We start from the raw sequence: 24,362 nt of genomic DNA, 5'->3' as shown, positions 1-24,362 counted from the left end.
CCACCGTACCTCCCCAGCAGGGGCTACAGATGTCCACCGTACTTCCCCAGCAGGGGCTACAGATGTCCACCGTACCTCCCCAGCAGGGGCTACAGATGTCCACCGTACCTCCCCAGCAGGGGCTACAGATGTCCACCGTACCTCCCCAGCAGGGGCTACAGATGTCCACCGTACCTCCCCATCAGGGGCTACAGATGTCCACCATACTTCCCCAGCAGCGGCTACAGATGTCCATCATGCTTCCCCAGCAGGGGCTACCACCACAGACGAGGCTGTGGTACCGATAAGCAGGCTCAAAGCTCAGTTCACAGTGCATCCAGCTCACAGTGCTGATAGTAGACCAAGTCTTTCATTGATAGTAAACATTCCCCTTTTTACGTAGCTATTCCAATAAAAAATAACAAAAATAGGAAAAGCAAGCCTGTAAGTAAAGTATTAGATATCACTTTGTGTCTTTTAAACTATTTAAAGTGAAATTGTATTCGGTCCCGTTAGATTTTTATTTCATTCATTTATTTCACCTTTATTTAACCAGGTAGGCAAGTTGAGAACAAGTTCTCGTTTACAATTGCGACCTGGCCAAGATAAAGCAAGCAGTTTGACACATACAACACCACAGAGTTACACATGGAGTAAATCAAACATACAGTCAATAATACAGTAGAAAAATAAGTCTATATACAAAGTGAGCAAATGAGGTGAGATAAGGGAGGTAAAGGCAAAAAAGGCCATGATGGTGAAGTAAATACAATATAGCAAGTAAAACACTGGAATGGTAGATTCGTAGTGGAAGAAAGTGCAAAGTAGAAATAGAAATAATGGGGTGCAAATGTAACAGTGTAGGTTCCGTCCCTCACATCGGTTACACTCACCCCCCCTTTTGACCTCCTCCTTTTCCGCAGCAACCAATGATCCGGGTCAACAGCATCAATGTAACAGTGTAGGTTTCGTCCCTCTCTTCGCCCCAACCTGGGCTCGAACCAGGGACCCTTGCACACATCAACAACTGACACCCCATGAAGCATCGTTACCCATCGCGCCACAAAAGCCGCGGCCCTTGCAACGCAAGGGGAAACCCTACTTCAAGTCTCAGAGCGAGTGACGTCACTGATTGAAATGCTATTAGCGCGCACCACCGCTAACTAACTAGCCATTTCACATTGGTTACACTAAGGAACAAAATAAATAAATACAGTAGGGGAAGAGGTAGTTGTTTGGGCTAAATTATAGATGGGCTATGTACAGGTGCAGTAATCTGTGAGCTGCTCTGACAGCTGGTGCTTAAAGCTAGTGAGGGAGATAAGTGTTTCCAGTTTTAGAGATTTTTGTAGTTCGTTCCAGTCATTGGCAGCAGAGAACTGGAAGGAGAGGCAGCCGAAGGAGGAATTGGCTTTGGGGGTGACCAGATCTGTCTGTCTGGTACAGAATAGTTGGCTCACTTGTTGCCACAGATTGGAAACCGGGGAGGTTTTGAAATGGGTTTAAATGCTGTGTGTTGCTCTTCCTTCGACACTCAGCTTCCATCTCATTCCGATGAGGAGCTGCTTGTATGATTCCATTTAATCAGTTGCAGTGAAATATTGTGATGTTTTACCTCTCTGTATTCCCCACTGCTCAAAATACACCTTACAGTAGATCATGTATTATCAGTTTGATTTCAGAAAATGCCTACAGAACAAGCATCATTATCAGTTATTGGATCTGAAATCAACTCCACCCGAAAAAATAAAAAATAAACCCGAAAAAAAAAGACTGCTCATGACCTCTCCAGATACGGGATAACGTGACATCATTACATCCTTCATCAAATGTTGATATTCTGACGAGGGAAAACATTCCAGATGATGTAATCACTGTGTTGATTGGTTGAGGTATTCCATCCCTTTTTTGAAGAATTAAAGGCTGTCATAGGAGGGTTGTTTGTTAATCTGTTTTGAACCTGCTACTTTTGTATTATTATATATGACGTTCATGTCAAACTCAGTTGTTAATGGCCTCGTCGAGGGCTTTGTAAAAAGTTTGCAGGAAGGAAGCTGTTGTCCTTTACATCATACAGTAAGTGGATTTTGTGAGTTTTGGGGGAATCTCATCCGTTGAGAGGATCCATTGAAGCTGTTTGTCTGGTGGGATAATAACAGACAATCACAGTTTAACTGTTCAGCTAGTCTTATTTGCAAAAAAAACCCCAAAAAACATGTTTCTATGTCAGTAAAATGTAGGCTGAAAAATCAACTCGTAAAAAGTTACATTCCAAAGAAAAAAAAAATGGTACAATTTTCTTAAAATGTTCCTCATGTTCTAGCTTGCTTTCCAGTGCTCCTTGTCTGTTACAGCCTCGCACGTACGCATACACACGCGCATACACACGCACACACACACACGCACACACACCGTTAGAGCATTGGCAGTGTCAGTGAACTGCCCTTGACTCGTTGGCAGGCCTTCTTTTCATCTCACTTTGTGTATCCCAAATGGCACCTTATTCCCTATATAGTGTATTACCGGAGCCCTATGTGTGCCCAGGTCGAAAGTAGTGCACTATATAGGGAATAGAGTGCCCTTTGGGACCTAGCCATTGACTGGGGTTCCCGCACCAGTAAAGATTTCACAATGGCCTTTAAAATGTATGTACAAAAGACGGCAGACAAAAGAGCAGTACCACCCATGTACTATTGCCCCTGTTTACATGTTAATGAGTCTGCTTGTTGATGTGTGTAGTAAGACGACGTAGTTACGTAGTTGTAAGATGTTTACTAAGAGGGCATCTCCTTCAACGGCCTAGTTGTATGGCTGCAGCCCAAGTGGCACAATATTTCCTACGTAGTGTGCTACTTTTGACAGATAGTAGTGCAATATATTGGGAAGAGGGTGCCATTTGCGATGCAGACTTATGTGTTACCTTGGACTACTACTTACAACCTCGGTTCCCCCTATTCATATGTGTAATCTCATTGTTGGTGGGGACATCATTCAGGCTTGGTTTTTAAAAAGGTCCATTGCAGCTGTTTTTAATCTCAATATCAGATCATGTCTGGGCAACAATTAAGTATCCTACTGTGATTGTTTTTCAATTCAAATGGTCAAAAAGAAACAAAAATGATCTGTTATTGGCAGAGAGGTTTGGAACTCTTTCTTATTGGTTTATTAAATATTACCACATGGTGATGTCACCATGGAAGGCCAAAATTCCCTCTTACCAAAACAGGCTGAAATTTCAGGCGGCCTTTTCAAAGAGCTCTTACACTAAAAGGGCATTATCATCATTTTCAAAAGGTCACAGCATTATTCCAATCTCATAGTGTGGAAATATATATAAAACACAGGAAAATCTTGTTTTTGACTGCACTGGGCCTTTAAGGTCTGAAGAGAGGGAAGAAAGGAGGGAGGCTGGGTCCCAGTCCTTGTTCATTAGAGCTGTGTTTGGAGGGCTGCACTCAGAGGGGGAACTACATCTGAACCTGACAGCTACACTGTGGTGAATAGCTCAAAAGTTTCAAAAATCTGGGAGAAAGTGCCAAGAAGACAGGAGTCTAAGGTTGTGAGTGTCTGACAGTAGATAAGCCAAAGAGAGCGAGAGAGAGAGAAACTTTGAAGATGACACCTGCCAGTTTGGTGTTAGGCTGGCTCCTGCTCGCTGTGAGGACAGTCAACTCTGCTGTGTATCTGGACCCTGAGGAAGAGGGTGAGTTCAGTTCACTTCAACACCACTGGGATCCAACTACTAGAGGGTTGCTATAATCCCGTTTTTTCCCCAGAAATTCCGATTGCAGGATTTCTGAAATAAGGAGGGAATACGCAGAGAGAATCCTCCAAGCTGGAATTCTCTTCAACCAAGCTTTTTGATAAACAAATTAATTTTGGGGACGTTTTCAGGAATTTTGCAACCCTATTCGTGAGCAAATGTCAAGTTGAACATCTGTTTTTGAACTGTTTGTTGATGTGGGTTTAATGTTTGATGGATTTCTTTCAACAATAAGATCCAATAAATCTAGAGATGACATGTATTACAGAAGCATACTAGAAGCAGCATGTTGTCATAGGGGAAACTGGAGTTTGTGATGGAACATGTAGGAGAATGGAATCTATAGATTTAACCTTGCCGTAACAATACTGATATTGTCACATGCTGTGTGGCATAGAACATTCTTAAACAACTGCCCTTATAATAACGGTATAGGTGTACATATTGATACATTTAAAACTCCATTTAACAGATTTAATGCCATCTCATTTTACGTTATGATATTTCACATGTGATTTCATGTTCTGGGATTTCATGTGATGTGATTTAATTTGATCTAATTTTATGTTCTGTGATTTCATGTTCTGTGATTTCATGTCAGGGTCAGGGGGACAGGATGTATTTGTAGTCCCTCTGACTCCTTCCTCTCGCCTAGAGCTGAATGAAACTGTCCTCTGCACCAATGACCTGATGGAGGTGGTCATTCCCAGTGCCTTCTTCCTCAACAATGTGCCACCCGTTTATGTAAGTTCTGTTTCACCTAGAATTAATATTTCTTTATAATACAGCTTACTTACCATTCATCTACTGTTAAATTTGGTATTAAAGATTACTGCCTGTGTGCTGTGATGTGCTGTGTCATATTGTGCAATATATTGCTCTAGTAATCTCAACACCCAAAACCAAATCACCATTTTAATATTAGGCTGTCACGTGGGTCTACTGCAACTCTCTAGTAATCCCCTCTCTTAGGTCTGGGATTTGCACCTAAATGACCCGGAATGCCGTGGTGTTGAGATTGGAGATGACTATGTCTTCAGCATCAAGACTAATCTCTCTGACTGTGGGACGATCATGGTAAGACTGAGTTTTTCCCTTTGGACATGCCCTTTCATTTCAGGGGCATTGCAATTCTGTAATGATTGCTTTGGAAGATTTACATTTACTTGTGTACGCCAACTATGAAGGATTTAAATCTGTGAAGTAAACAAAGTAGTAACCTTTGTCATTCAGAGCTACCCAGACAAAGTAGAAAGACATTAGTACCAGGAACATAGAGATAAACTACAGCTGGGATTCCTTTCACCAATCACATAAAATCCCCATCAAAGTAAATTACCTAATTTTACGATGCACTTCTGTTTTACTGAGCTCTGGCCTCCTGTCTGGTGTAGTATTGTAGAACCTCCCTGCACTAGTTTGTGTGTGCTAAATAGGAGTTTGGATAGACGCAATGCTTAAAATGACTAGCATAAATAACACCTCTTGTTTTCCTTTATAAATGACATATCCATTCACAGGCCAGTTCATTAGGTACACCCATCTAGTACCGGATCGGATCCCCCTTTGCCTCCAGAACAGCCTGAATTTTTCAAGGCATGGATTCTACAAGGTTTCGGAAATGTTCCACAAGGATGATGGTCCATGCTGACGCGATGGCATCATGCAGTTGCTGCAGATTGGACTGAGGTACATTCATGCTGCAAATAGCCCGTTACATCTCATCCCAAAGATGCTCTATTTGGTTCGGTCAGCAACAATGTTCAGATACACTGTGGCGTTCAATTGTTGCTCAGTTGGTATCAAGGGACCTAACGTGTGTCAGGAAAACATTCCCCACACCATTACACCACCGCCACCAGCCTGTACCGTTGAGTCCAGGCAGGATGAGTCCATGATCTCATGCTGCTTAAGCCAAGTCCTGACTCTACCATCAGCATGACGCAACAGGAACTGGGATTCGTCAGACCAGGCGATGTTTTTCCACTCCTCTATAGTCCAGTGTTGGTGGTCGCGTGCCCACTGTAGATCCCGGTCTGGCCGTCTGCTGCAATAGCCCTTCCTTTAGAAGGACCGACGTACGTTCTGAGATTCCGTTCTGCACACCACTGTTGTACTACACCATTATTTTCTGTTTGTGGCCAGCCTGTTAGCTTGCATAATTCTTGCCATTCTCCTTCGACCTCTCGTCAACGAGCTGCTGCTGACTGGATGTTTTGTGTTTGTCTCACCATTTTCTGTAAACCATAGACACTGTCGTGCGTGAAAAGCCCAGGAGGTCGCCCGTTTCTGAGATACTGGAACCTGCACGCCTGGCACCAACGATCATATCACACTCAAAGTCGCTTAGGTCACTCGTTTTGCCCCCTCTAATGTTCAGTTGAACAATAATTTAATGACTCCATGCCTTTCTGGCTGCTTTATATAGAAAGTCACGTGAGTCACTGTCTGTAAGAGCAGACCATTTTTGTAAATGGGGTGGTGTACCTAATAAACAGAGTGTAGGCCTCAGATATCAGCTTCCTGCACTGTAATAATCTTGGAATCTGTAGAACGAGAGAGGGAGAGACACAGAGAGAGAGAGAGAGAGAGAGTAAGAGAGTGAGACAGAGAAAGGAAAGAGGGATGGATAAGTAGCCTATATGAAAATGGGTGTCGTTCCTCCCAAGAGCTACTAGACTTTATTCAAAGCAGCAAGGATGGGTGGGAGCTTAGCTCTAAATTATCAGGGTTGACATAGAAATGAGGAGCGTGTTTTCAGACCTGCTGAATAGCCAAGCAATAAATCTTTTTATTTTTTTTGTAAGATTTTATTTTGGTTTTTAGACAATAGACAAGAACAATAGACAATTTAACAATTCATAGACATGGATCCACTAAACTAGACATGTCATTGGCTAGGATTTAACGCCCAACCTTAACATAAAGAAAAAAAGAGGAATACATTTCAACAACCATTAATGACATCATATTTGCTCAGACCTGTTCCCACAGTATCGACACCTATGTTGTTTGTTCTCATAATAACATACTGTTTTCACTTTTCATCCATTGGTTATTTCTAGTGCTTTAATTTTATGGCACACTGCTTCAAATTGTTCTATTTAGTTTATTTCTGTAGCTCGCATTTTTTCAATAATACTGCATTTGATTCATCCAATGTCTTAACGATGGAGGATCTGATCATTACATTTCTAGTTAATAAGAATAATGCATTTTTATTTTCAAAATGATTGACGAGAAAAGGATTGTCCAACACAGTGGGTATCTCACCGCACGTTCGGCTGCCATGTCTTGAAAAATGCAGATAGACGGATTAAAAGGTATTTTTAAAATTGTAAAACTTCTGATAGCCAACTGTCTACCGCGAACCATAACTTTTAGAATTTATAGCACTCCTAGAAGGCATGAAATATTGAGTCATTGTTTGTTTTACACTTAAGACATGACTGCCGTTGTGCTGTAGAATTTGTGGATTTTCTCTTGTATAATGCATTCTGTACATTATTTTATACTGGCTTAAGCATACATTGAACTGTAAGTTTGTTAAGTTATAATACAGTCCCTCCATCTTGTGCCAACACCAGTTCTTTTTAGGTCTTGGTTCCAATAGTATATTTTTGTTCTAAGAGATTGCCAGTAGGATAGGCTTTCTGCAAGGTTTAGTATATCTTACCTAACATATAGTATCCTTTTTGGACTCAAATAGGATTCCCTCAACAAAAGATTTCAGATAGAAATTGTATGGTATAAAACTTGTAAGTTACATGTATTTGAAAATGTCTACATTGGTCACTCCAAATTGCTTTTTAATTCTGTCATGGAAATAATTTTATATTACCCAAGAAGTAATTTATGGTTTCTATACCTTTCGTTTTCCATGTGGGTCAATTTATCGGTGAATTCTGAAAAGCTATCCAAGGATTTTTCCATAGGGGTGTGTTTTTAGGGAGTGATATTGGTTCTTGTAGAATCCATTGAATTCTTAACTATGTTATTAGCTTTATCCATTCAAAATAAACACATTAAAAGATTCTGGGGATGAAAATGTGCATCTTCAATATGTAGGCTACCCATTGTTCCTCTTTTGTGCATTTAACAAATGTCGCAAGTACTGTATACAATTCCAAGGTTAAAATCCCCCTCAGAGATTTCCTTTTCCTTTGGTCCACTTTGTATTCCTGCCGTTTATAATCCCTCCCAGCCCGGTCTCATACAGTGGCAGCAGTACCACAGCTCTTTTAACTTTGGTGTGGTAAAAATCTGTACTTAAGACCATGAGTGTCAATGTGATGCTTGCTTAGAATGCACAGAGGCATTTCTTGTAAAGCGAGCGGAATGTTAACACTGTGGGGGGGGATCTCTCCCTCTCTCTACCCTCGCAGTAGTTTTACAAGGTTCCAGCCCTAGTGAAAGTTTTAAGCCTGCTTTGCATTTGGGATTAGAAGCTGTTTGGGAAAAGGAGGGAATGCCATAGTTAAGAAACACTCCTTCGTTTCACCTTGTGAGGTAGGAACAGACCCTCTTAAACCTCTTGAACCCCACTGACAGGACCGGAGAGGTACAGACAGGACGGGAGAGGTACAGCCAGGACGGGAGAGGTACAGACAGGACGGGAGAGGTACAGACAGGACGGGAGAGGTACAGACAGGACGGGTGAGGTACAGCCAGGACAAGAGAGGTACAGCCAGGACCAGAGAGGTACAGCCAGGACCAGAGAGGTACAGCCAGGACCAGAGAGGTACAGACAGGAAGGGAGAGGTACAGACAAGACCGGAGAGGTACAGACAGGACGGGAGAGGTACAGACAAGACCGGAGAGGTACAGACAAGACCGGAGAGGTACAGCCAGGACAAGAGAGGTACAGCCAGGACCAGAGAGGTACAGCCAGGACCAGAGAGGTACAGCCAGGACCAGAGAGGTACAGACAGGAAGGGAGAGGTACAGACAAGACCGGAGAGGTACAGACAGGACGGGAGAGGTACAGACAAGACCGGAGTGGTACACAGAGGACCAGAGAGGTACACAGAGGACCAGAGAGGTGCACAGACAGGACGGAAGAGGTACACAGACAGGACGGAAGAGGTACACAGACAGGATTGGAGAGGTACAAAGACAGGACCGGAGAGGTACACAGACAGGACGGGAGAGGTACAGACAGGAAGGGAGAGGTACAGACAGGACCGGAGAGGTACACAGACAGGACCGGAGAGGTACACAGACAGGACGGGAGAGGTACACAGACAGGACCAGAGAGGTACACAGACAGGACCAGAGAGGTACACAGACAGGACCAGAGAGGTACACAGACAGGACCAGAGAGGTACAGACAGGACGGGAGAGGTACAGACAGGACCGGAGAGGTACACAGACAGGACCAGAGAGGTACACAGACAGGACCAGAGAGGTACACAGACAGGACCAGAGAGGTACACAGACAGGACCAGAGAGGTACAGACAGGACGGGAGAGGTACAGACAGGACGGGAGAGGTACAGACAGGACCGGAGAGGTACAGACAGGACCGGAAAGGTACAGACAGGACCAGAGAGGTACAGACAGGACGGGAGAGGTACAGACAGGACCGGAGAGGTACAGACAGGACCGGAGAGGTACAGCCAGGACCAGAGAGGTACAGCCAGGACCGGAGAGGTACAGCCAGGACCAGAGAGGTACAGCCAGGACCAGAGAGGTACAGACAGGAAGGGAGAGGTACAGACAGGACCGGAGAGGTACAGACAGGACGGGAGAGGTACAGACAGGACGGGAGAGGTACAGACAGGACCGGAGAGGTACAGACAGGACCGGAGAGGTACACAGACAGGACCGGAGAGGTACACAGACAGGACCGGAGAGGTACACAGACAGGACCGGAGAGGTACACAGACAGGACCAGAGAGGTACAGACAGGACGGGAGAGGTACAGACAGGACGGGAGAGGTACAGACAGGACCGGAGAGGTACAGACAGGACCGGAGAGGTACAGACAGGACCAGAGAGGAACAGACAGGACGGGAGAGGTACACAGAGGACCAGAGAGGTTAGTAAGTGGGAATGTACTTGAAAAGTGAAATGATCTAACTAGAAATAAATTTAATTTGAAGGTCTTATCGCCCATTATCATTGTGGTCTCTGTCTGTCAAATTACATGCAATATGAGTTTGTTAATGAACCATTTATAAGAACCCAAGGTCAGTGAGCAGTTTTCCTACAGAGTAATTAAGACATTAGTTTATCTCTGTCCCAAATGGCACCCTACCCGAAATATACAATAGTGCACTACTTTTGACCAGAGCCCTATGGGCCCATGTTCAAGAGTAGTGCACTATATAGGGAATAGTGAGACATTTGAGACAGACGTCTGTGGGCCAAACATAGTGAGTGGTAGGCCCAATGGGGGCTATATATATACCCTGGTGTTGTTAAGTCTGGACAGTAAGGCCAAGGGTAAATTCATCCTTCTCAATGGTCATGGGACCAGTACACCATTTTGCCCACAACACGGATCCGTGCACAACCCTCAACATGGATCTGAGCACAACCCTGTCACACCTTATCATCTAACCCCTCTTTATAGTTTCTGCCTACTAAACATTTCCACTGTAATAATCGCACATTCTTCAGTCACAGAAAACCACAGGGTTGCTGCCTACTGTACATAGAGGCTCTGTTTGGGGAAAGTGTCATCTTGGAACCCAGAACCAAATCTTGCGTGGACTGGCCAGCTACTCAATTTGACATTTATGTTAACAGTCTTGTCACACGAGACTAAGGAAAGAGTTTGCTAAAGAAGAATGGCTTTTAATAATGTAATAATATATACCATTTAGCAGATGCTTTTATCCAAAGTGACTTACAGCATACGTGCATACAGGCATTTGGTGAATGTAGCAGGGTTTGTGATGAGAATGGTGTTCATTGACTACAGCTCAGTGTTCAACACCATAGTCCCCTCCAAGCTCATCACCCTGCTTGGGACCCTGGGACTGACACCCTCCCTCTGCAACTGGATCCTGAACTTCCTGACGGACAGACCCCAGGTGGTGAGGGTAGGCAACAACACCTCCGCCATGCTGGCCCTCAGGGGTGTGTGCTTAGTCCCCTCCTGTACTCCCTGTTCACCAACGACTGAGTGGCCGCGCACGACTCCAACACTGACGACACGATGATGGTAGGCCTGATCGCTGACGGCAATGAGAAGGCCTACAGGGAGGTCAGAGACATAGTGAGGTTCTAGGACAACAACCTCTCCCTCAATGTCAGTAAGACCAAGGAGTTGATCGTGGACTACAGGTGAAAGAGGGGAGAGCACGCCCTCACCCACATCGACGGGGCTGTAGTGGAGCAGGTTGAGAGCTTCAAGTTCCTTGGCGTCAACATCACTAAGAACTTAACATGGTCCACACACACCCACACAGTTGTGAAGAGGGCAGCGCCACTTCCCCCTCAGGAGGCAGAAAAGAATGCGCATGGGCCCTCGTATCCTCAAAAGCATCTTGACTGGCTGCATCACCGCTTGGTATGGCAAATGTACCACACTTGACTGCAAAGCAGTACAGAGGATGGTGCGGACAGCCCAGTACATCACATGGGCCGAGCTCCCTGCCATCCAGGACCTCTATATCAGGCGGTGTCAGAGGAAGGTCCTAAAAACTCTGCTACCATCTGGCAAATGATACCGGAGCATCAGCTCTTGGATCAACAGGCTCCATGACAGCTTCTACCCCCAAGCCATAAGACTGCTAAATAACCAGACTGCTAAATAACCAGACTGCTAAATAACCAGACTGCTAAATAACCAGACTGCTAGATAACCAGACTGCTAAATAACCAGACTGCTAAATAACCAGACTGCTAAATAACCAGACTGCTAAATAACCAGACTGCTAAATAACCAGACTGCTAAATAACCAGACTGCTAAATAACCAGACTGCTAAATAACCAGACTGCTAAATAACCAGACTGCTAGATAACCAGACTGTTAGATAACCAGACTGCTAAATAACCAGACTGTTAGATAACCAGACTGCTAAATAACCAGACTGCTAAATAACCAGACTGTTAGATAACCAGACTGCTAAATAACCAGACTGTTAGATAACCAGACTGCTAAATAACCAGACTGTTAGATAACCAGACTGCTAGATAGTCAATTAATGGTACCCAAACTATCTGCACTGACTCTATCTTGTACTGTCCGGACGCACACTCACTAGACTATACACTGAGTGTACCAAGCATTAGGAACACTTTCTTACTGAAGAGTTGCCCTCAGAACAGCCTCATTTCGTCGGGACATGGACTCTACAAGGTGTCAAAAGCATTCCACAGGGATGCTGGCCCATGTTGACTCCAATGCTTCCCACAGATGTGTCAAGTTGGCTGGATGTCCTTTGGGTGGTGGACCAATCTTGATACACACAGGAAACTGCTGAGCGTGAAAAACCCAGCAGTGTTGCAGTTCTTGACACAAACCGGTGCGCCTGGCACCTACTACTATACCCCGTTCAAAGGCGCTTAAGTATTTTGTCTTGCCCATTCACCCTCTGAATGGCACACGTACACAATTCATGTCTCAATTGTCTCAAGGCTTCTTTAACCTGTCTCTTCCCATTCATCTACACTGAATGAGTTCAATAAGGGATCAAAACTGACCTGGATTCACATGTACCTCTATGTCATGGAATGAGCAGGTGTCTTAATATGTTGTACACTCAGTGAATATACACATTACACACAAACTTTTACACGCATAACTCGCTGCTGCTACTCTGTTTTCTTTATTTTACTCTTATCATTATCTATCCCGATGCCTATTCACTTTACCCTGCCTTCATCTACATATCTACCTCAAATACCGTATTTTTTTCAATCCTCATGTCTAGTCACTTTACCCTGCCTTCATGTAAATATCTACCTCAAATACCTTATTATTATTAGTATCTATCCTGATGCCTAGTCACTTTACCCTGCCTTCATGTACATATCTACCTCAAATACTTCATGCCTCTGCACATTGATTTGGTACTGATACTCTCTGTATATAGCTCCACATTGATCTGGTACTCCCTGTATATAGCTCCACATTGATCTGGTGCTGGTACTTCCTGTATATAGCTCCACATTGATCTGGTACTCCCTGTATATAGCTCCACATTGATCTGGTACTGGTACTCCCTGAATATAGCTCCACATTGATCTGGTACTCCCTGTATATAGCTCCACATTGATCTGGTACTCCCTGTATATAGCTCCACATTGATCTGGTACTCCCTGTATATAGCTCCACATTGATCTGGTACTCCCTGTATATAGCTCCACATTGATCTGGTACTCCCTGTATATAGCTCCACATTGATCTGGTACTCCCTGTATATAGCTCCACATTGATCTGGTGCTGGTACTTCCTGTATATAGCTCCACATTGATCTGGTACTGGTACTCCCTGTATATAGCTCCACATTGATATGGTACTGGTACTTCCTGTATATAGCTCCACATTGATCTGGTACTCCCTGTATATAGCTCCACATTGATCTGGTACTGGTACTCCCTGTATATAGCGCCACATTGATCTGGTGCTGGTACTTCCTGTATATAGCTCCACATTGATGGGGTACTGGTACTTCCTGTATATAGCTCCACATTGATCTGGTACTGGTACTCCCTGTATATAGCTCCACATTGATCTGGTACTGGTACTCCCTGTATATAGCTCCACATTGATCTGGTACTGATACTTCCTGTATATAGCTCCACATTGATGGGGTACTGGTACTTCCTGTATATAGCTCCACATTGATCTGGTACTGGTACTCCCTGTATATAGCTCCACATTGATCTGGTACTGGTACTCCCTGTATATAGCTCCACATTGATGGGGTACTGGTACTTCCTGTATATAGCTCCACATTGATGGGGTACTGGTACTTCCTGTATATAGCTCCATTCTTGTGTGTTGTATTGTATTACTATTTGTATTATTATTTGTAGCCCTTTCCTGTAGTCAAATGACCTCGTAGACTCATGGGTGGAATGTATAATTTTCATTATTTCATAAATAGTGAACATTATTTGAAAAAAAACCTCCTTAAATCTGGTGTTTCTATGTAAAACCGTTTTGTTATATTTCAGTCTTCTGTGATATATATAAAGTGTAATATTGGGATGCAAACAAAAAATGAATACATTTCAACTCTATATCTGACCTGGTACAGGTGTCTTCTGCTTTAAAGCCCATAACCATGTGTGTGAGGTGGATACTTTTGTTTCAAAGTAGATTTGATTAAGACTATGTGACCCTGATTTAGCCCACTGTAGTTAAAGGTTAAACTGTGCGTCTTTGGGAAGGTCTTGTAAGCAAGCATTTGATGGTAAAGTCTACACAAGTTGTATTCAAATTGTATTATATTTGTGTTGCGTATGTCATGGTTACTTCCTAAGTGACTCATTTAGCTGTGGAATAATGTACCAAGCCAGCCAGTACATCACGTTTGTCTGACTGATAGACTTATAGGTCCTTCATGTTTCCTTGACACTGTTGTTTTCTGACGTCCTTCTAGGCATCAGATGATACACATATTATGTTCATAAACACCATACGCAACAACGATTTGGATGTCGTCACAAGGAACTACATCAACATCACGTTCGTCTGCCGTTACCCAATAAACTACATGGTACAGCAACCCAGTGGGGAAAACATGATCCGAGTGGATGTCAAGTAAGATATCTAGCTAAGGTTTAAAAAATCACATTTGGTAATAGGTTTACATTACGAGTTCACTAACACATGATTTAAACTTTCATTTACGATTGTTCACACAGTCTTTATTGACCAAAGCATCTTATCTAAAAGAGGACGTTTTATGTTCTATGTGGTGCTTACAGTTTGTAGAAAACATCGATCCAATCACCTTTAAGATCTCGTTTGGATGATTCTATGGCTCAGTTGGTAGAGCATGGTGTTTGCAACGCCAGGGTTGTGGGTTTGATTCCCACGGGGGGCCAGTACAAAAAAATGTATGAAATGTATGCATTCACTACTGTAAGTCACTCTGGATAAGAGCGTCTGCTAAATGACTAAAAGGTCATTCTAACTTCCACTAAAGTCGAATTTTCACTTTAGTCATTCGTGTCAAAAAATGTGACTTTAGTGTAAATTAGGATTCGCCCCTCTAACTGTAACTCGAGCGCTGCACCTATACATCTGTACTATTCTCTCCAGGACCATCACTCTGAACACAGAAGATGGGAACTTCTCTGTGTCCATGCTGCTTTATAAAGACGAAGACTTTGAGGACAAGTGGACGACTGTGCCCTCCCTGACCCTGGACGACAACGTCTACGTTAAAGTGTTGATGGTAAAGATCACCGTGTGATTTCTTTCTGTTTGATTCAGTGTCATGTACTGTATCTGTTATCTGTTGTATATTGCAACCACACTCGGCACCATCACACGGTCTTCTTAGGAATGGTGTTGTTGAAATATGAAATCAGAGCTGATCATGTAAAGATAACTAGCCTAACTAAATATCTGCTGGTTACTGGAAGTACCAACAAATGCGGTACCGAATTTGAATGATCCATAACAGACCCTATAATCTGTAGAAGTTTACTGTGTCTGAGCCATTTGTGCTTCTTGTTGGATAAAGATAAGCACCTTTAGTGAATGTTGAGCTGAATGACCAGTCTTTGGCCCTGACCATAGACAGAGTTTGCGTTCCAAATGGCATCCTATTCCCTATATAGTGCATGACTTTTGACCAGGGCACATTGGGCACTACATAGGGAATAGGGTACCATTTGGGATATAACCCCATTCTTTGGCCCTGACCATACACATACAGTACTTGTCAAGTAGGGTGTCGCCGGCAGGTAGCTTAGTGGTTACGAGACATTGGGCCAGTAACTGAAAGGTCGCTGGTTCGAATCCCCGAGCAGCCTAGGTGAAAATCTGTCGTTGTGCCATTGAGCAAGGAACTTAACCCTAATTGCTCCTATAAGTCACTCTGGATAAGAGCGTCTACTAAATTACTCAAATGTAAAATGACAATTATATTGGACACTAGACCTTGTGGGCAGCTAATCAACTACTCAGTCTGTGACAGACTGGACAGTAATGTGAGTGCTGCTGCTCTTGATCCTCTCTACTCTCTGTTGCTATCACTGCTCTGACCCCCCTGCCTCTCTGTTGTTATCACAGGCTGTTATCACTGCTCTGACCCCCCTGCCTCTCTGTTGTTATCACAGGCTGCTATCACTGCTCTGACCCCCTGCCTCTCTGTTGTTATCACAGGCTGTTATCACTGCTCTGACCCCCTGCCTCTCTGTTGTTATCACAGGCTGCTACCACTGCTCTGACCCCCTGCCTCTCTGTTGTTATCACAGGCTGTTATCACTGCTCTGACCCCCTGCCTCTCTGTTGTTATCACAGGCTGCTACCACTGCTCTGACCCCCTGCCTCTCTGTTGTTATCACAGGCTGTTATCACTGCTCTGAACCCCTGCCTCTCTGTTGTTATCACAGGCTGCTATCACTGCTCTGACCCCCCTGCCTCTCTGTTGTTATCACAGGCTGCTATCACTGCTCTGACCCCCCTGCCTCTCTGTTGTTATCACAGGCTGTTATCACCTCTCTGACCCCCTGCTTCTATCATTTCTCTGACCCCCTGCCTCTATCACTGCTCTGCATACTAACTACAACTTGGACTCTAGTTCTCTCCCTTTCTATTTCTCCCCACAGTATCTCAATCCTCACTCAATTCAATTCAATGCAAAGGGCTTTATTGGCATGGGAAACATGTTTATATTGCCAAAGGAAGTGAAATAGATAATAAATAAAGATGAAATGATCAGAAGTGAACAGTAAACCTTACACTCACAAAAGTTTCAAAAGAATATAGACATTTCAAATGCTATGGCCATGTACAGTGTTTTAACAATGTGCAAATAGTTGAAGTATAAAAGGGGGCAGACGTTTTGATCAAGAGAGACCTTAAGAAAATATGTACATTTTCTCTAACACTAAACATACAAATATGTATTTTACACTTATAAGGAAGGTGAAATCTTACACTTAGTCATTTTATAATTTGATTATGCTGTATTTAGAAAGCATATCAGTAATTTCCAACCTTATTCATACAGTTTTGTTTTATAAGAAATACATCACGTTTTCATATTTGTATGATATTTGTACTGTATACTTGAGCTTGTGTCCTTAAAAGTGACTACACCTCAGCAATGTAAAACTATTTTTACCAGAAAGGTGAGATTTTAACCTTTCTTTGAGTATGCCGCATTACTAGTTATTGTTTATGGCCCTCTCATGATAAATAATTACTTTTGGAGATTACGTAGATTACATTTTCGATTACATTTAACTGGTTAACTGGTTAAGTGACATCAATAAGGGATCATAGCTTTCACATGGATTCACCTGGCCAGTCTATGTCATGGAAAGAGTAGGTGTTCTTAATAAACCAATTACTGTAGTAGGCACATTTGGGCAGTCTTGACACAACATTTTGAACAGATATGCAATGGTTCATTGGATCAGTATTAAACTTTGCACATACACTGCTGCCATCTAGTGCCTGGGCTGGAATAATACAATGTGGCCTTTCTCTTGCATTTCAAAGACGATGGTATACATTTTTCTTTTTTAAATATGGTTGTTTTTTTCTTTGTATTATCTTTTACCAGATCTAATGTGTTATATTCTCCTACATTAATTTCACATTGCCACAAACTTCAAAGTGTTTCCTTTCAAATGGTATCAAGAATATCCATATCCTTGCTTCAGGTCCTGCGCTACAGGCAGTTAGATTTGGGTATGTCATTTTAGAAGAAAATTGAAAAAAAGGGTTGGATCCTTTTGAATAATCAGTGTAGTTTGTATTTACAATGGTGTTTGTACTTCACTGGTTGCCCTTTTCATGTAGCAACAGCTCACACATCTTGCTGCTGTGATGGCACGCTTTGGTATTTCACCTAATATACAGTCGTGGCCAAAAGTTTTGAGAATGACACAAATACAAATATAAAGTCTGCTGCCTCAGTTTGTATGATGGCAATTTGCATATACTCCAGAATGTCATGAAGAGTGATCAGATGAATTGCAAAGTCCCTCTTTGCCATGCAAATGAACTTAATCCCCCAAAAACATTTCCACTGCATTTCAGCCCTGCCACAAAAGGACCAGCTGACATCATGTCAGTGATTCTCTCGTTAACACAGGTGTGAGTGTTGACGAGGACAAGGCTGGAGATCACTCTGTCATACTGATTGAGTTTGAATAACAGACCGGAAGCTTCAAAAGGAGGGTGGTGCTTTGAATCATTGTTCTTCCTCTGTCAACCATGGTTACCTGCAAGGAAACATGTGCCGTCATCATTGCTTTGCACAAAAAGAGCTTCACAGGCAAGGATATTGCTGCCAGTAAGATTGCAACTAAATCGACCATTTATCGGATCATCAAGAACTTCAAGGAGAGCGGTTCAATTGTTGTGAAGAAGGCTTCAGGGTGCCCAAGAAAGTCCAGCAAGCGCCAGGACCATCTCCTAAAGTTGATTCAGCTGCGGGGTTGGGGCACCACCAGTACAGAGCTTGCTCAGGAATGGCAGCAGGCAGGTGTGAGTGCATCTGCATGCATAGTGAGGCGAAGACTTTTGGAGGATGGCCTGGTGTCAAGAAGGGCAGCAAAGAAGCCACTTCTTTCCAGGAAAAACATCAGGGACAGACTGATATTCTGCAAAAGGTACAGGGATTGGACTGCTGAGGACTGGGGTAAAGTCATTTTCTCTGATGAATCCCCTTTCCGATTGTTAGGGGCATCCGGAAAAAAGCTTGTCCGGAGAAGACAAGGTGAGCGCTACCATCAGTCCTGTGTCATGCCAACAGTAAAGCATCCTGAGCCCATTCATGTGTGGGGTTGCTTCTCAGCCAAGGGAGTGGGCTCACTCACAATTTTGCCTAAGAACACAGCCATGAATAAAGAATGGTACCAACACATCCTCCAAGAGAAACTTCTCCCAACCATCCAGGAACAGTTTGGTGACAAACAATGCCTTTTCCAGCATGATGGAGCACCTTGTGTAACGGCCGTCGTCAGAATTAGACCAAGGTGCAGCGGAGGACGTGTTCATCATTAGAATTTTAATATGAAAAAAGAGAACACTTGACAAAAATAAACCAAAGACGACAGCAAAACAGTCCTGTCAGGAAAACGCACTAACAGAAGACAATCACCCACAAAAACCCAAAGGAAAACCAGGCTACTTATGTGTGACTCCCAATCAGCAACAACAAACTACAGCTGTGCCTGATTGGGAGCCACACACGGCCCAAAACAAAGAAATACAAAAACATAGAAAAATTAACATAGAACGCCCACCCAATGTAACACCCTGGCCTAACCAAAATAAAGAACAAAAACCCCTCTCTATGGCCAGGGCGTTACAGTACCCCCCCCCAAAGGTGCGGACTCCGGCCGCAAAACCTGACTCTGAAGGGGAGGGTCCGGGTGGGCCTTCTTACGGCGGCGGCTCAGGTGCGGGACGTGGCCTCCGCTCCTCCCTCGGCGTCGCCCACTTAGGTGGCGCCCCTGGCCGTGCCGGAGGACTGGTGGGCGACCCTGACTGCGCCCGGCTGGCAGGCGTCCCTGGCTGCGCCCGGCTGGCGGGCGTCCCTGGCTGCGCCTGGCTGGCGGGCGATCCTGGCGGCTCCGGCGGCTCCGGGCTGGCGGGTGGCCCTGGCGGCTCTGGGCTGGCGGATGGCCCTGGCGGCTCCGGGCTGGCGGGTGGCTCTGGCGGCTCCGGGCTGGCGGGCGGCTCTGGTGGCTCTGGCCCAGGATTCACCAGGCTGGGGAGACATGAAGGAGGCCTGGCCCTGGGCGCAGGCACAGGACTCACCAGGCTGGGGAGACATGAAGGAGGCCTGGCCCTGGGCGCAGGCACAGGACTCACCAGGCTGGCGGGCAGCTCTGGCGGCTCTGGCCCAGGATTCACCAGGCTGGGGAGACATGAAGGAGGCCTGGCCCTGGGTGCAGGCACAGGACTCACCAGGCTGGCGGGCGGCTCTGGCGGCTCCGGACAGGCGGGCGGCTCTGGCGGCTCCGGACAGGCGGGCGGCTCTGGCGGCTCCGGACTGGCGGGCGGCTCTGGCGGCTCCGGACTGGCGGGTGGCTCTGCCCCACTCCCCGTGTGCCCCCAATTTTTGGGCCTGCCTCTCGTGTCCGTCGTGCTCCCTCGGCAGGTTGTTGCAGTGGTCAAATAATTGTTCCCATGTCCAGTCAATCCTTGACTCCAAAACCTCCAGCGACCAGGATGCCATCACCTTGCCATAAGGCAAAAGTGATAACTAAGTGGCTCGGGGAACAAAACATCGATATTTTGGGTCCATGGCCAGGAGTCTCCCCAGACCTTAATCCCATTGAGAACTTGTGGTCAATCCTCAAGAGGCGGGTGGACAAACAAAAACCCACAAATTCTGACAAACTCCAAGCATTGATTATGCAAGAATGGGCTGCCATCAGTCAGGATGTGGCCCAGAAGTTAATTGACAGCATGCCAGGACAGATTGCAGAGGTCTTGAAAAAGAAGGGTGTATTGATAATATTGACTCTGCATCAACTTCATGTAATTGTCAATAAAAGCCTTTGACACTTATGAAATGCTTGTAATTATACTTCAGTATTCCATAGTAACATCTGACAAAAATATCTAAAGACACTGAAGCAGCAAACTTTGTGGAAATTAATATTTGTGTCATTCTCAAAACTTTTGGCCACGACTGTACATTTTATTTTTCTAATTCTTTGTGGGTCTGTGTAATCTGAGGGAAATATGTCTCTCTAATATGGTCGTACATTTGACTAGGAGTGGGCACATAGTCTGTCTTCTCTTGAGAGCCAGGTCTGCCTACGTCGGCCTCTCTCAATAAGGCTATGCTCACTGAGTCTGTACATAGTAAAATCTTTCCTTAATTTTTGGTCAGTCACGGTAGTCAGGTATTTTGCCACTGTGTATTCTCTGTTTAGGGACAAATAGCATTCCAGTTTGCTTAGTTTTTTGGTTAGTTCTTTCCAATGTGTCAAGTAATTATCTTTAAGTTTTCTCATGATTTGGTTGAGTCTAATTGTGTTGCTGTTCTGGGGCTCTGTGGGGTCTGTTTGTGTTTGTAAACAGAGCCCTAGGACCAGCTTGCTGATGGGAATCTTCTCCAGGTTCATCTCTCTGTAGGTGATGGCTTTGTTATGAAGGTTTGGGAATCACTTATTTTTAGGTGGTTGTAGAATTTAACGGTTCTTTTCTGGATTTTGATAATTAGCGGGTTTTGTCTTAATTCTGCTCTGCATGCATTTTTGGTGTTTTACTCTCTATCTGTTGACCTGGTCAAAATATTTAATGACTGCAGGCCTGAGTCACCTCTTTGTGTGTGTGTGTGTGTGTGTGTGTGTGTGTGTGTGTGTGTGTGTGTGTGTGTGTGTGTGTGTGTGTGTGTGTGTGTGTGTCACTGACTGCGGTCCTGGTTTGTCTCACTCTCACTTAGATACCGGCTCATCTTTTGCTGCGTGTGGAGAGATGCTGGGCTACCCCAACCAACGACCCGTACAGCAACATCCAGTACACCTTCATCAAGGACAGGTCTGTTCAAAGGGAAGTCAAACATTATATCACTGTGTATTATAAGCCCCTCTCACCACATCTTGCTTTAAATTTCATTCTGTTTGATAGAATTCATAAATATGTTATGGAGGCCTATAAAAATTTATATTTTTCTAGTGTCACATTTTCAACCACACTTGACACCAGCACACAGTCCTCTGGGAATGGTGTTGTTGAAATATGAAATAAGAGCTGCTGAATTGCTTAGACAAGAGACCTGGGGGTGACAACTTCAGACCCCTGTCACATGGACCGGGCCCTGTCTGATGCCGCGTTCATGTCATGTCGGAAACTCCAAAATTTCCGACTTGCTTACTTGTGGTAGAAAGATGATATCAGAGTTTCCCACTTGGGAAGTATCAGACTCAACCAATAGGAAGTTCTACGCAAATAACTTACGTTCATTTTAAATCTGAGGTCCTGAGTTTTCAACATGACGTGAACACTGCATCAGCCATATGCATTTCAGCTCAACAACTGTGCATGTCCTTGACAACCAGGAGGTATGTTGTACTGTTAGCAACAGCACAGCAATGACTTGCACAAGGACTTTTGTTCATTACATCTGAGGACAAAACACTTCGGAGGATTTGTCTTGTCATTCCAAGAATACTAATGTTAATGTGTTTGCATTCCCATTATGAAAGATGGATATGTCACAATAGCAAAGTTCTCTGCTCTTACATTGGCATGTGTTCAATCAAAACAAGTGACTGTAGATTCTACACCAGTTTTTTTTGTACCAGATGTTAGAATAGTTTACTAGGAATTATAGGGAAATCCATTAAAATCCTGAGTTTTATTAACAAACACATTCTAAAATGTATGATATCTTAATCAACAGTTGCACATGCTGCCTCTGATACGATCCATTGCCTGCTTTGTCTGCCTGCTCACTCTCGCTTTCTCTGTCGCTCTCTCTCCCTCTGGCTCCCTCTCGCTTTCTCTGTCGCTCTCTCTCCCTCTGGCTCCCTCTCTCTCCCTCTGGCTCTCTCTCTCTTTCTCTGTCGCTCTCTCTCCCTCTGACTCCCTCTCTCTCCCTCTGGCTCCCTCTCTCTCCCTCTGGCTCTCTCTCGCTTTCTCTGTCGCTCTCTCTCCCTCTGGCTCTCTCTCGCTTTCTCTGGCTCCCTCTCTCTCCCTCTGGCTCCCTCTCTCTTTCTCTGGCTCCCTCTTGTTCTCTGGCTGTCTCTCTCTCTTTCTGGCTCTCTTTTTCTCTCTCTTTCTCTGACTCCCTCTCTCTCTCTTTCTGGCTCCCTCTCTCTTTTTCTGGCTCCCTCTCTCTTTTTCTGGCTCCCTCTCTCTTTTTCTGTCTCTCTCTCTCTTTTTCTGTCTCGCTCTCTCTTTCTCTGACTCCCTCTCTCTCTCTTTTTCTGGCTCCCTCTCTCTTTTTCTGGCTCCCTCTCTCTTTTTTTGGCTCGCTCTCTCTTTTTCTGGCTCTCTCTCTTTCTCTGGCTCTCTCTCGGTCTGTCTCAGCTGCCCCGTTTTGTCAAACGAACCGTTGACAGTGCTGAAGAATGGACAGGGGCCAGAGGCTATGTTCAGGATACAAATGTTCAAGTTCGTGGGCAGCTCTTACAAGGATGTGTTTCTCCACTGCAATGTTCAGATCTGTCACAACACACTTGGGGTCTGTCAGCCTGTGAGTGATCCCTCCCCCCTTTCTTCATAAAGATGATGCCCACTGACTCGTTCAAACCCTAGTGTATAGCAAGGGCCCACTGCTGTCATAAAATAGACAACAAAACAAACAGATTTTTTTATGTCTATTATTGCAATGAACTTTCATTTTGGAAAATTGAAAACAAAAAGTAAATATGGTAATTAGACTGGGTAATAGTACTGTAATTAAACTATATATATTTGCTTGCTGTACCTTAATATGTCTCCCTAATTTCTATCGTTGATTACTACCCTTCATTTAACAGAACTGTTCTGGTGAGGATAACAATGGGCGGATGAGAAGAGATGTCACTGCAGCCCATACAGTATCTTATGGACCAATCAGGCGACGTCTGCCTGAGAGTGACCAACCCAGCCTGAGTAAGTCTCCCAATAAAGGCTCTTTATTTACCATAACCAACATACTGTACTGGGTCATGTTCAGTCGAGATAAAAATGTTGTATTAGAGTGAAACAGTGAGGTACACTACCGTTCAAAAGTTTAGGATGACAAGTACATTAGAGTGTCTAGTTTGAGAAGCAGACGCCTCACAAGTCCTCAACTGGCAGCTTCATTAAATAGTACCTGCAAAACACCAGTCTCAACATCAACAGTGAAGAGGTGACTCCGGTATGCTGGCCTGAACGTTCCAAAATGTTGTGTCCTGCTGAACACACCCCAGCTCATTTATGTTTTCCGTTTTAAAATGGTTTTGCTAAGCGGTGCCCTAGTGAATACGTCCCTGCATGTGGCTGACCGATCTCTTGCCCTGCAGACTCTGGAGGTGTGCCCTCGGTGGAGACCTTTGTCCTGGGAGGCCTACTTGTAGTCCTGCTGCTGTTCACTGGAGTGTTTGGGAGGCTGTGGCTGCGAACCAGACGCTCCTACCCAACACAGGAGGCTCAGCTCACCTTATCCAACATACACCACAACTCAGAGGTGGCCCGCTGATCTAACCCAGCAGTTCAAGCAATGAGAACTGATATGAACCGGTGCACGCAGACACACAAATTAAAGCATGCACAGGCATGCATGCACACATAAACACACATTACATTTCTGCATAAGGAAAGACGAATGTATGAATTGACTGTAGTTTGGGGTGTAAATAAAATCTCACTGTAGAAATTAGAGGGATTTTGAAGATTGTAAATGAAAACATGTCTCTGCAAGGAGTTTTCTGTTTTTTTTCTAGAGAAAAAATAAAGGTATTTCAAAGAGCTGTTTATGGCGTTTAATTGTAATATTTCGGACCTTTTCAATGTCTATGACAACATATTTCAGTGAGATGT

General features: G+C 44.3%; 1 protein-coding gene across 1 annotated transcript; it reads left to right on the top strand.

The window, feature by feature from the left end:
* The first annotated feature begins 3,388 nt into the window (after positions 1-3,388).
* On the top strand, positions 3,389-24,295 carry LOC115161987 (pancreatic secretory granule membrane major glycoprotein GP2-like). The gene is made up of 9 exons (XM_029712855.1): positions 3,389-3,682; positions 4,344-4,486; positions 4,715-4,819; positions 14,305-14,465; positions 14,970-15,105; positions 21,295-21,389; positions 22,884-23,049; positions 23,336-23,450; positions 23,846-24,295. The coding sequence occupies exons 1-9, from the start codon at positions 3,595-3,597 to the stop codon at positions 24,019-24,021; spliced, it is 1,185 nt and encodes a 394-aa protein (XP_029568715.1). The 5' UTR covers positions 3,389-3,594; the 3' UTR covers positions 24,022-24,295.
* The last annotated feature ends 67 nt before the right edge of the window (positions 24,296-24,362 follow it).

The sequence above is a fragment of the Salmo trutta genome, chromosome 25 (genome assembly GCF_901001165.1).
Source record: "Salmo trutta chromosome 25, fSalTru1.1, whole genome shotgun sequence".
NCBI classification, from domain to species: domain Eukaryota; kingdom Metazoa; phylum Chordata; class Actinopteri; order Salmoniformes; family Salmonidae; genus Salmo; species Salmo trutta.
The sequence above is the reverse complement of the archived record's forward strand: the minus strand, read 5'-3'. Positions and strand labels throughout refer to the sequence as shown.